Source organism: Phacochoerus africanus, chromosome 1 (genome assembly GCF_016906955.1).
Source record: "Phacochoerus africanus isolate WHEZ1 chromosome 1, ROS_Pafr_v1, whole genome shotgun sequence".
Lineage (NCBI taxonomy): Eukaryota > Metazoa > Chordata > Mammalia > Artiodactyla > Suidae > Phacochoerus > Phacochoerus africanus.
In genome coordinates this window covers 269,597,843-269,611,475 of record NC_062544.1, presented here as the reverse complement: position 1 = coordinate 269,611,475, position 13,633 = coordinate 269,597,843, and the positions used below count along the sequence as shown (strand labels likewise).

The 13,633-nt window shown below is 45.4% G+C and overlaps 1 protein-coding gene across 7 annotated transcripts in view; it reads left to right on the top strand.

The window, feature by feature from the left end:
- Positions 1-12,634, top strand: part of APP (amyloid beta precursor protein) — a 281,953-nt gene extending 269,319 nt beyond the window's left edge. For all 7 annotated transcript variants that reach the window (XM_047795032.1, XM_047795061.1, XM_047795050.1 and 4 more), the window contains 2 exons: positions 893-1,039; positions 11,669-12,634. In XM_047795032.1, coding sequence (XP_047650988.1) covers positions 893-1,039; positions 11,669-11,770 — 249 coding nt within the window. In that variant the 3' untranslated portion in view covers positions 11,771-12,634. The remainder of the gene's footprint in view (positions 1-892; positions 1,040-11,668) is intronic.
- The last annotated feature ends 999 nt before the right edge of the window (positions 12,635-13,633 follow it).

The following is a 13,633-nucleotide window of genomic DNA, read 5'->3' as shown; positions in this document are numbered from 1 at the left end:
GTGTTAATGTGTGGCTATTCAAATTCTTATCTTGTTGCCTACTCCTTCTCTTTGAAATACATGCCTTATTAAGCATTATGCTTCTCAAGGTTAATTAGTGTCTTGTTGAATTATTGTGGCTGAAAGTAGGTAGCAAGATGCCTTTTTCCTTCTGTTTTAACTTCTTTGTTTCAAAGTGCTTGTTCTTGTGTATTAAAAATGTCCCTCTAGGGGAGTTCCCATTGTGGCTCAGCAGGTTATGAACCCCACTAGTATCCATGAGGATGCCAGTTCAATCCCTGGCCTCACTCAGTAGGTTAAGGATCCAGCGTTGCCACGAGCTGCAGCCTAGGACGCAGATTCGACTTGGATCTGGTGTTGCTGCAGCTGTGGCGTAGGCCAGCAGCTGCAGCTCTGATTCAACCCCCTAGCCTCAGAACTTCCATATTCCACAGGTTTGGCCCTAAAAGAAGAAAGAAAAAAAATGTCCCTCTGGGCTTGAAAAGCACCTAAGGCATAGCAGTGACTTGGAAAATACTGATGACCTCCTTTCATAATCACAATCCATGCCTTTCCAGCCTTTGATAGATCCAAGAAGTGTCGTTCCCTCTGACAGAATGTTCTACCTGTCAAAAGGTTCCAACTCCCTGCAGGCTTTCTGTTTTGCCTTTGGAGAAATGTGGAGAGGAGGTAGACTTTCTAGAACCGGGGAAACCACGGTTGTACATCAATCTATAGACTACAAGTGTCATTCTTAGTAAAAGGTGGGTTTTTTTCCCCAAGTGTGCACCAAATAATTGAGTGAGCAACCATTTAAAGTTATAACATGTATACAGAACATCCTGAAACTTTCTGTGTACCTCCACCAGTTACCTCTCTCAATGACAGTTCTTTTTCTTGATTTGTTTTCAAGGTGTTCTTCGCAGAAGATGTGGGTTCAAACAAAGGTGCCATCATTGGACTCATGGTGGGTGGTGTTGTCATAGCAACCGTGATTGTCATCACCTTAGTGATGCTGAAGAAGAAACAGTACACATCTATCCATCACGGTGTGGTGGAGGTAGGTAAACGTGGCTGTATGTTTGCAAGTGGGTGTTGAAGACTATGACAGAAATCTTGCTTGCTGTTAGAATCATACAAATATCTCCTCTTTGGAAAAAAAAACAATCAATGGTCCTGCATTGTGCTCAAGTTGCAGCTGTTTTCTTGCGTCAGGCTTTGATTCCTTCCAACTTAAACACACTATGGTCAAGGTATTGGGGATACATGCTGCAATCGCAGCTTCTTATCATTTGTGTTGAAATGTTAACATCAGACTAATGATAATGCCTGGCTTAAAGATACTGTGATTACCTTCAAACATGTAAAAGGAAAATCAACATGGAGTACCCGTCGTGGCTCAGCAGAAACGAATCTGACTAGCATCCAAGAGGACGCAGGTTCAATCCCTGGCATTGCGAAGTGGGTTAAGGATCCCTAGTTGCCATGAGCTGTGGTATAGGTCGCAGACGAGGCTTGGATCCTGCATTGCTGTGGCTGTGGCGTAGGCCAGCAGCTGTAGCTCCAATTAGACCTCTAGCCCGGGAAGCTCCATATGATGTGGGTGTGGCCCTAGAAAAGGCAAAAAGGCAAAAAAAAAAAAATCAAATTATATGCACAAAGAAGTTCTTCATATGCATTTAAAATGCAGGATTTTGGTGGGGAGACCTTCACAGTATATGTATTTTTAGGGAACTATTAGAGCAAGTGAAGTCATACATCTTGGAAGGTCTAGAATTTCTAGAGCTGATTGATCTTCTTTTGTATATAGGAAAACAAACCCAAACAGAAGTGTTCGTTCAATGTCAAATTCAGAAGAGCCAAGGTCGCAATACAGATTTCCCTACATCCTGTCCATTTCTCTTTCCATGAAAGAAAAGTTCCAAACCATTCTTTACAGGAGGCCAGGAACAGGTGACATTAAATTTATGGCAAAGCCAGAAACCTCATTTCGATCAGCACGTAGAACCTTCAGGCTCCTTGTTTATAGGAGCTGCTGATGGAAACGAGTGTTGAGTCTTGGTCCCCATGCCCATGCTGCTGTGGATGTGCTAAAGATCACTGAAATGAATGAACCCGAGAAACAGGTACGAGATATAAAAGAGCTGAGTGATTGACAGACAGGGAGATCTGCACGTAAAGAAGCAATGACGGCATCATCAAGTGTGGGGTATTTTTGCTTTTCATAATAGTAATTCCGAAAGAGTAAATGTCCTTTGACACAGGATAAAACGTATTAACAGTGTAATTATTATTATTAGCATCAGTAATCTCATTTCTACTCAACATAATTTTTTTTTTTTTCACTTTACCATGCTTGGGCAACTAACCATGTTTTCACACTTGAACAATTCAAAGGCTCATTTTAATTTCTTTAATATAATTGGATGTTTTAATTACCTTGAACTGATCAATCTACCCCAGAGGCAGCTTCCTCTTCATCCACGTGCCAAAGGACAAAGAACCTGTATTGGTTTGCTCGGGCTGCAGTAACAAAGCTGCAGACTGAGTGGCTTAAATATCAGAAGTTCGTTTCCTCACAGTTCTGGAAGCTGGAAGTCTGACGATGCCAGCGTCCACAGGCTTGGTTTCTCCTGAGGCCTCTTCCCCTGGAGATGTGCCTTGTGCCCTGTGCCTTCATGCCTGTGTCCTCATGGCCTCTCCTTGTAAGGACACCAGTATTAATTGATGAGGATCTTCCCTAATGACCTCATTTAACCTTTGTTTTTTTTTTTTTTCCTGGTGCACCTGAGACATGTGGAAGTTCCAAGCCACAGGAGCAACCCCAGCCACAGAAATGATAATGCCAGGCCCTTAACTCGCTGAGCCACAGAGAAACTCCATTTTTTTGGTGGGGGAGGGACTCTCATTTAACCTCACTTACCTCTCTAAAGACCCTCCAAATACAATCATATTGTGAGGTACTGGGGATTAGGACTTTGGCATAGGGATTTGGGGAGAAAAGGTTCAGCCCATAACAGCCCTGTGATACTGGGCAGTAAAACGAGGCATCTCAGGGGCTCTCTGCCATGCCTGTGCATGGACATACCTGATACTGATTCCTCAGACTGAGGGAAACGGAATTTTTAAATAGAAGGCTAGAAATCTGAGTGTAAACAATTTTCGCAACCAGAAGTTCCCATCATGGCTCAGCGGTAACAAACCCAACTAGCATCCATGAGGATGAGGGTTTGATCCCTGGCCTCGCTCAGTGGGTTAAGGATCCAGCGTGGCAGCGAGCTTCAGTGTAGGTCACAGACACGTCTCGGATCCCGAGTTGCTGCGGCTGTGGCATAGACCAGCAGCTGTACTTCCTGTTAGACCCCTAGCCTGGGAACTTCCATATGCCACAGGTGTAGCCCTAGAAAGAAAAAAAAAAAAGAAAATTTTTGCAACTGAATCAGGCAGGCAGGCAGTTTTGAGAGTCATTGATGTATTAATGTTATTGCTCCTTCCCTTTAGTTGTGTGACCAAACCTTAGAGAGTAGAAAATGTTCTCTTTCCAAGCTAACTAGTTGCCTTTTAAACCCTCTTGCACCTGCCTAGGTTAAGTGTTTCTTCTGGTTAGTTAACAAGAGACGTCTCCTTGGTTTTAGAATATTAGAGCCGTTGGCGCTTTAACACAGGTTCTGAAAAAATTAATTTTTAAGCCAGAAGACATCCTTAAAGGAGTACAATTGTGGGGAGGGCAGTTGTTCAGCCCTTCTGTCGATATTTATTTTGTTAGCTACTGGAGAGCAGCCAAGGACCTCCAGAGTGGCTGGCCCTCCCCTTCCCTTGGTGTTTTTGTTGTTGTTGTTTTCTTTATTTCCTCTCACCTCTTTCTTCCTTAGTAAAAATGTTGTCAGAATTCCCTTGTGGTGAAGAGGGTTAAGGATCTCACGTTGTCACTGTTGTGGCACAGGTTTGATTCCTGGCCCGGGGAACTTTCATGTGCTTCTGGCGCAGTTAAAAAAAAAAAAAAAAAAAAAAGAGCCTGGAAACCATCCCTTTCTCCCTGGAGAGGCTTTCCTTTCTCTCTGTACCGTGGGTAACACTTCGTCGAGCCCCGTGTTGAGAGTATCGGAACAGAACTTCATTTAAATCTCTCCTCACCATCCCTGCCCTCAGGAAGCTTATCGTCTGGCTGTGGTGCTCAAACTTGGCCACAAAGAGCTGCCGCCCGGCCTAGGCACCTTGGCTGCCTGGGGATGCAAGTGCTGGAGGGGAGGGGAGGGAACATCATTTTCTCCGAGTCTACACTGAATGAAGTGACCCTCCCACCCTTCTCTGGCGATCATAGCAAGCGCTCCCCTCAAGTACGTGGAAATAAGTTTCTTTCCAGCTCTGGTAAACCAGCCCCCTTCTCATAGCAAGCTCTCCCCTCAAGTACGTGGAAATAAGTTTCTTTCCAGCTCTGGTAAACCAGCCTCATGAATGAGTAACCTTATTTCTTTCTTTCTTTCTTTTTTTTTCCTTGCCATTCCTTGGACTGCTCTCGTGGCACATGGAGGTTCCCAGGCTAGGAGTTGAATCAGAACCATAGCCGCCAGCCTATGCCAGAGCCACAGCAATGCGGGATCCGAGCCACATCTGCAACCTACACCACAGCTCACGGCAATGCTGGATCCTTAACCCACGGACCAAGGCCAGGGATCGAACCCACAACGTCACTGTTCCTAGTTGGATTTGCTAACCACTGCGCCACGACGGGAACTCCTAACCTTATTTCACTAAGAACAAAAATGAGCAGATGGGTATGTCCAGATGGAGGGCACCTGAGTCTGTGGGGACAGAAAACAGTCGTACTTGCCACCATCAGTGCAAAAGCTTTGGTCTCCAGGAACTCCCTCCTTCTTAGAGGGAGCGATTTAGCAGATGTCAGGGATGTGGAAGGGAAAGCAAGCCCGGTACTTGATTGAGTCGACTCTTTACCAGTTGGAAATGAGCAGTTACTAGGTTTTGTTTTATTATTATTATTATTTTTAGTTTGTCTTTCTTGTTGTTGTTTTTGTTTTTAATTAAAGCAGAGGTGATTTGGGAGTTCCCATTTGTGGTGCAGCAGAAGTAAATCCAGCTAGTATCCATGAGAATGCGAGTTCAATCCCGGCCTCGATCAATGGGGTTAGGGATCTGGCATTGCCATGAGCGGTGGTGTAGGCTGCAAACGTGGCTCGGATCCCGCGTTGCTGTGGCTGCAGTGTAGGGTAGTGGCTGCAGCTCCAATTCAACCTGTAGCCTGGGAACTTCCATATGATGCATATATATATTTACATTCCTTTTCACCTAGTATCTCCCATCACGTCCTAACACCAGCGATTGGACACAGTTCCGGTGCTAGACAGCAGAACCTCCTTGCTTATCCGTTCTAAAGGTAATAGGTTGCCTCTACGAACCCCAAATCTCTGTCCATCCTTCTTAGTTTTTGTTTTTAAAATCCAAGCAATACATGTTGATTTAGTGACTTGCTTCATCGTAAGGCTGGAGAGTCCGTGTGTAGGTCGTGAGCACAGCTTTCCAGGTTGATGGCAGTGCTTCATTGGCTCCTCAGGCAGAGGCACAGTAGCCCTTTGTTACTCTGTTTCCCAAATATGCTATCTCTGGGGACTGAGGCTCCAGCAGCTGCTGAATTACCTACCGTCGCCCTGCTGTCATCAGGTTCTGTGAAGCCCACAGACCCAACGTTCTGTTTAGTAGCAGACAGGCCTTTTCTACACTGATGTCCTCTGACACTGAATATTTGAAAATATACGTTGGAGCTCTGTTTGCTACTCCTCCTGGATGGAAACATCACCTTTAATAAGGAGAGGGGAGTTCCCAGTGTGGCTCAGCAGGTTACAAACCCAACTGGTACCCACGATGATGTGGTTTCCATCCCTGGCCTCTCTCAGTGGGTTAAGGGTCCAGCATTGCTGTGAGCTGTGGTGTAGGTCACAGATGAGGCTTGGATCTGGCGTTGCTGTGGCTGTGGTGTAGGCTGGCAGCTACAGCTCCAATTCGACCCCTAGCCTGGGAACTTCTATATGTTGCAGGTGCGGCCCTAAAAAAAAGGCAAAAAAAAAAACAAAAAAAACAAAAGGAGAGTGGAGTTCCTGTCATGACTCAGCGGTAACCAACCAACTAGTATCCATGAGGATGTGGGTTCAGTCCCTGGCCTCACTCAGTGGGTTAAGGATCCAGTGTTGTCATGAGCTATGGTGTAGGTTGCAGACGCATCTTGGATCCTGTCCTGCTGTGGCTGTGGTGTAGGCTGGGGGCTGCAGCTCCAATTCGACCCCTAGCCTGGGGACTTCCATATGCCTTAGATGTGGCCCTAAAAAGACCAAAAAAAAAAGGAGAAGACTCAAATTCTTTTTATTGAAGGATATAAAAGGTTTTTTTGTTTGTTTGTGTGTGTGTGTGTTTTTTAGGGCCGCACCCACAGCATATGGAGGTTCCCAGGCTACGGATCCAATCGGAACTGTAGCCGCCAGCCTACACCACAGCCATGCCAGATCCGAGCTGTATCTGTGACCTACATACACCACAGATCACAGCAACGTCGGATCCTTAACCCACTGAGCAAGGCCAGGGATCGAACCCACAACCTCATGGTTCCTAGTCATTCGTTTCTGCTGCACCACGACAGGAACTCCAAAAGGTTTTTGTTTTTTTTTGCAAAGATCTGATAATTGGTACACCAAAATCCCCCACCCCCTGCCTGCCTCATCATCTCATGAATGATCCAAATAAGGAGAGATGTAGGAGTTCCCTGGTGGCCCAGGGGGTTAAGGATCTGGCAGTGTCATTACTGTGGCTCAGGTCACTGATGTGGCTCAGGTTCACTTTTGTTGGCCTCATGGATGCAGCCAAAAAGGAAAAAGAGAGTTGCTAATTAGCTTTTTATGGAGATATGGCACATGATTGTTTCTAATGAGTATGTTATCAGATTGGTAAATATTCGTCTTTACAGGTCCTTTGTTCCTGGCAAATGTCAACTTTTAGTGGAGGCACCTAGCAACCACTAACGTAGGGGAAGTAGAGCAGTCAGATAGAATGGTCAAGTAAAATGGGAAACAACAGGAAGAAAAAGTGAGAGCGGACTCAAAATCTGCAGGTGGCTAGATATGAACAGCAGGAGGAGAAATTGGAAGGTCACAGGAGGGCATCAGCATAGCAGAGAAGTTCCAGGGCACATCTGAAGAGCGACTCGATGTAGGCAGTAAATGTAACTGCACTACTTATGAAGAGATGGAGGTACAGTTAAGAAAATGAACATGTATACAGCAGAGAGGAAAACCAACACTTTGAGGTTATTCAAAGGGATAAGGGATTAGCCGGAAAACTTCATTGCCGTTCTCTGTTTGTACTTTCTTTCCCGTGTTGCTGGTGTTTTTGATGTTCCTACACCCTCTGGTTGTTTTGCATGTTTAGTTTATCTTATCCTCCATTCTTCGTCCACCTAGATGACCCGAAGTGGAAAGTCTTAGGGGCTGGAATCTCTATCCTCGGCCTAACTCATTGCCATGCATAAAGGGACCTTCATTATCGCACATCCTGCTGGTTGCCCTACATAATAACATTAAAATACTGTGTTTAGCCCTCCTCCAAGCTTAAAATACCTACACTGGAGACAATAGGACAAGGGGGAACTAGAAAATAAGAAGAGACCCAGATAGAATTTTATGTCCACAGTCTGACAGTTGACCTCTCAATTCCTCTAGCTGTAGTAAAGGAATAAATGGCTCCAAAGAGTCAAGTCCAGGGAGAAAGGGGTAGGAAGAGGCCATTAGCCACATTGAAAGTTCTACTCAAGGCTATGTTAGAACCAGATGGGTTGTGCTCTTGGCTCCGCTCTCTGCAGTGTGAGTCGGCAGCAGTGGCCCATGGAAGCCAAGCTGGGGTGCAGCACAGGGACCCCAGACTCTGTTGTGAAGATGAAGACATCAGATCAGCCAATGCTGCCTTCAAGTCCAGCAAGTTGGGAGAGGGAACAACCAGAGGTGCTATGTGTGCGTGTTTTGGTCACGGCAAGCAACACTTATTCCTGCCCCGGGGGAAGGCAGATGGGGATTCTGTCCCTGACTCCACTGTTCTGTGGTTCCTTCCAGAATAAGCACCACTGTCTTCACCTTCCCCCAGCTCCACTTGAAGGGAAATAGTATCGAGGCCCTGTCTGCACAGGGTCTTGGTGGGTGGCCTGCTCCAGTGCTACAGCTTAGCCGTGAGTGACAGATGGCTGAGCCCCACTGGGGAGCAAGACTCCCCCTTACCTGCTGCCATTCCTTCAGTGGTAGGTTAATCTATAGATGCGAGCACTCCGCATTGCCCTCAGGGATGAAAAGATGCAATCCACGCTCCTTGGGGACCATCTTGCCAAGATAATCCCTGCTCCTGTAGTTTCTGAGCCCTCTGAGGTGCAAGGGCTGAGCCGCCCCACCATAGGAATGATGAAACACGAGCTGCCTTCCTGCCACCAGAGGGTGGTGAGGATTAGCAAGTAGAAAAGAGGCCAAGAAAAGACAGGCAGTTTAGCCGCCTCACTTGCACACCAGCCTCTGAGCCTTGCATTTCCAGCAGGGCTCTCTTAAGACTTTGGCTTCGGCCTTTGAAGAGGCTATAAACTATTACTCTGCCAGGCATCCCCCTGCCCTTGATGAATGCAGGTAATTGTTGACGGTCGGGGTGAGTTGACCGACTCCAGGAGGAGATGCGAGTTGAACACTCCAACAATCAAACCGCAAGATGTTTTTCTTCCACTCTCAGAAACATAGCTGCTTTGTGCTTGATCCCTTCAGCAAGATTTTTTTTTTTTTTTAATCTCTACATTCTTTGAAGTCTCACTGAAGAGGTGGCACAGAGCGAAAAGACGCCCAAGTTCGAAGGGCTAGTGCTGCAGATGGGCTGTTTCCTGCAAGCCGACTTGGAGAGCGAATGAAATCTCTCCTTATGGGCGCTGAGCTTGAAAGATGACATTTTAACTTACAGGCCCGTGGCCCCAACACAGGTGCCAGTTAAAGCAAGGTGACCTCATTTGCTGACACCAGAGCATATAAGAGGAAGAGGAAGGAGGGGGACAGCATCTGTGATTGTCCCCACAGGGACAGCAAGGCTGGGCATCCGTGGGAGCCCTGTCCTCTGGCGAGAGCCTGTTGGTGGCTTTGTTCTAAGGGGAAGGGCCCGGGGCTGTCACTGGAAGTCCCTGAGGACTTGCTGCAGGAGAATGCAGGCAGCTCTGACCAGATGGTGGGATGGGCACTTAAGAATCAGGGCATTTCCATCTTCCAGTTTCAGCTGCCTTGGGATTCACCATGGTGGTCATTCCAACTCATGCCCAGGCTGAAAGGAGTCAGCCCATGAGGTGGGAGTCATACAAAGTGGCCTTGGGGGAACCAGATTATGCCAGTTGTATTGAGCTATATTCACACAGAACACTGTGTTAGTCTTCCATTTGCAACCTGAGAATTTGTATATATCACAAAATGACCACAGAAAGTTTAGTTAACAATCTTTCCACGTAATTACATTTTTTTCTTGTTATGAGAACTTTAAAGATCTAGACTCAACAACTTTCAAATACACAGTAGTAACGATACTGTATATTTAGTATATATAGTATATACTAAACTGTATAGATGTACAGAACTTATCCCCAGAATTTATTTATCTTACAACTGGGAGCTTTGTGTCTTTTGACCACCTTCACCCATTTCACTAACTCCAAAATCATCCATCTGTTCTCTGTATCTCTGAGTTCAGGATCCATGAGGACTTGCATTCAACCCCGGGCCTCCCTCAGTGGGTTAAGGATCTGGCATTGCCGTGAGTGGTGGCGTAGGTCACAGACGGGGCTCAGATCTGGTATTGCTGTGACTGTGGTATAGGTTGGCACCTACAACTCCGCCTAGACCCCTAGCCTGGGAACTTCCATGTGCCTTGGGTGCAGCCCTAAAAAGCAAAAATAATAATAATAATAACAATGATTTCATTTCCTTTGGATATATATATATATATATACTCAGAAGTGGAATTGCTGGGTCATATGGTAGTTGTATTTACAGTTTATTGAGGCATCTCCATACTGTTTTCCATGGTGACTGCACCAGTCTTTCATCTAAATTATTCATTAGCTGGTGTGGTCTAGTCATAGCATTCCCCACACCTCCGTCACTCCCATCCTTAGACCTGGGGTCTTAGCTCCAATACGCCTGCTATCTGCTGCTTTTCCCTCCTTGGGTTCGGGGGTGGGGGTGGGGGGACCACTTAAGGAGCTGAAATGTCCCCATACAGCACTTGGCAGTGGGGTACACTTGAGGTTTTCTCCTGGAAATGACGTGGGAAGCCCAATCTCACGTACAGAATGGAAAACATCCCTTTGAAGGAAAAACCATCTTCTGGACGGCACCCCTTAATTTTCCTACGGAAGACTCACCTCTTCACTCTGATTAAATTTGTATTGATTAAATTTGTATGATTCCAATAGTTGTACCAAAAAGTTTTAAAACAATAATCCCCAAACTAAGCATTTATGTCTTCAGCAAAGAGTGAAATACTTCCTCCCTTCTGTGGACTGTTTGAGGTGCAGCAAATACACTAGAAACCTGGGCAGCCCCTCCCCACCTGACATGTTTGCAGCCTGCAGAGAGTAAATTAGTGTAACCCCATCCTAACAGTGACACCAGGGGAAGAACACTCCTTTACAACCGCTGGCTGGTTCATAGAGAAGACCACTGCATCACCAGGGGGCATCTGTTTAAACATTCAGCTGGACATACTTTCAGAGTGTCATAGTTTTAAAAATTTTAAAAGTTTAAAAGAGATAATCTGTAATCTGAGCAGCATGTTCTTTCTATATCTTCTTTTTTTGTTTAGTTTTTTTGCTTTTTAGGGCCACCCTCTCGGCATGTGGAAGTTCCCAGGCTAAGAGTGGGATCAGAACCACAGCTGCATCCCTACACCACAGCCACAGCAATGCCTGATTCCAGCCGTATCTGCAACCTACACTACAGCTCAGGGCAACACCAGATCCTTAACCCACTGAGCCAGGCCAGGGATCGAGCCTTCATCCTCATAGATACTAGCCGGATTCATTTCCACTGAGCCACAAAGGCAGCTCGCTCTATATTTTCTAATAATACCTCTCTGGTATACCTTTATCATTATTTTAATTAAAAGAGTTTCTTTAACATATTAAATTGAGAAAAAATGGGGACAAACTAAAACAGGCATGGGAAAGTACTCAGAAGTTCAGATTTGAATGTTGTCCATCTACTTTGCTGCATCTCTATGATACTCTTGGATTTTTTTTTTTTTCCTAGCTTACTGTCATACTTTCAAGTTAAACAAACAGTCTTGCATGGAAGCCTTTTGTCCTTTTTTAAGCCAAAAGAGAATCAAACTGTATTCCTTGCCCTAGAAGTATCCAGTTACTAAGGTGGGGCCGCAGCCAATGAGCGCTTTGCAAGCCAAGCCGGCACGGCAAGGTTTTCAGCGCCACCTGGTGGCTGAGACGGAGCAGCTGCGTAACTGCTGGGCACAGGCGTTCTGCTCTGTGTCAAAGTGGGAAGAAAAGGGAAAATTGTGGGTGTTCTGCATTTGGGGCTAAAGAAGAGTACAGTGTACCTCATCTTTGTACTGCTCCTCCCTGTGCGCTCTTAAAAGATTGCTTAGGAAACTCGTTCTTGGTTTTCAGGTTGACGCTGCTGTGACCCCGGAGGAGCGCCACCTCTCCAAGATGCAGCAGAATGGCTATGAAAACCCAACTTACAAGTTCTTTGAGCAGATGCAGAACTAGATCACCGCCACAGCAGCCTCTGAAGTTGAACAGCAAAACCATTGCTTCACTACCCATCGGTGTTCATTTATAGAATAATGGGGAAAGACACAAACCCTTCTGTTTTATTATTTACTCATGATCGCCTTTCAGCAGCTGTGCTGTAACACAAGTAGATGCCTGAACTTGAATTAATATTACGAATCAGTAATGTATTCTCTCTCTTTACATTTCCGGTCTCTACACTACATTATTAATGGGTTTTGTGTACTGTAAAGAATGAAGCTGTATCAAACTAGTGCATGAATAGATTCCCTCCTGATTATTTATCATGTAGCCCCTTAGCCAGTTGTATATTATTCTTGTGGTTTTGTGATCCAATTAAGTCCTACTTTGAAATATGCTTTAAGAATCGATGGGGGATGCTTCATGTGAACGTGGGAGTTTAGCTGCTTCTCTTGCCTAAGTATTCTTTTCCTGATCACTATGCATTTTAAAGGTAAACATTTTTATGTATTCCAAATGAGTTAGAGAAGTTTTTTCCACGATTGCATTTGACTGTACAGATTGCTGCTTCTGCTATATTTGTGATATAGGAATTATGAGGATACACATTTATTTCTTTGTGCCTGTTTTATGTGCACACATTAGGCATTGAGAATTAAAACTTCTTTTGTCCGTGTACCTTCGGATCTTTGATAAAAAAAAAAAAAATCCCTGTTCATTGCAAGCACTTTTATGGGGCGGGGGGTGGGGGGTGCTCTGCTGGTCTCAAAATACCAAGAATTCTCCCCCCAAATTTTCTGCAGGATATTGTACAGAATCATTGCTTATGACCATGATAGCTTTCTACACTGTATTACATAAATAAATTAAATAAAACGACCCTGGGCAAGAGTTTTCTTTGAAGGATGACTGTGGGTGTTAAATATTCAGAGTGATTCAGGGTGGGGAAGAAGAGGCAGATTCGGTTTCTTTCACCCAGTCTAAAACACTTTTTTTATGATACCAAAAATGATGGAGGTGGGAGGGACAAAATTAGGGACCGGGGAAGGCAAGCCTGGAAGAACCCTTCAAGATTTGTATCAAATGGTATTTTCATGTGAATAAATACATTGTTGGAGGAGCAGTATTTTGCTGGTGTGAATGATTCCATGGAAACCACCTTCTGATCGTGGAGTCATCTGAAGATTGGCGAGACACTTCTGCGGTAATCTGATGTTGGGCAGCCACACCTATTGTGTCTTAGCTGCAGGTCCGAGGAGGAAATTGGGGCCAACAGGCATCTCATTGCTAGTAAAATATCTCATACACCTAATTCAGTTTTTACTGGGTCTAAACTATTTTGCTGCCATATCTTGGTCTTCAAGTTTATCCCTGTCTTAGTTCTGGCTACTATAATATCAACAGACGGGGTAGCTTTTAAACAACAGAAATTTATGTCTCACAGTTCTGGAGGCTGGAAGTCTGAGTTCAGGGTGCCAGGGACACCACACATGACAGGCCAATAAATCTGCAGCTGAATTGCTGGGGCAAGGAATGATGACTTTAATCAGAAAGCCGGAAGATGGCCGGCTGGTGTCTCAAAGAACCATTTTCCCTGGGTTCAAATTCAGGCTCCTTTTATAGAAAGGAAGAGGAGGGGGCGGGGTCTACTGTGATACTGACCAATGGCTGAACAGAATCACTACCCTTACTTGATAACTGTTGCTCCCTCTTGGTCACTCACTAACAGTTGCTTGTTTGGGAAGGGTCCCACGGTGGTGCTGACCAATGGCTGAGCAGGGCCACTGCTGGGCGGCTCAATAACATATGGGCACTTGCTGCACCCCCACCCCTACTACCCCTGCATGGTCCAGGGAGGGCCCTCTTCCAGGTTGCAGG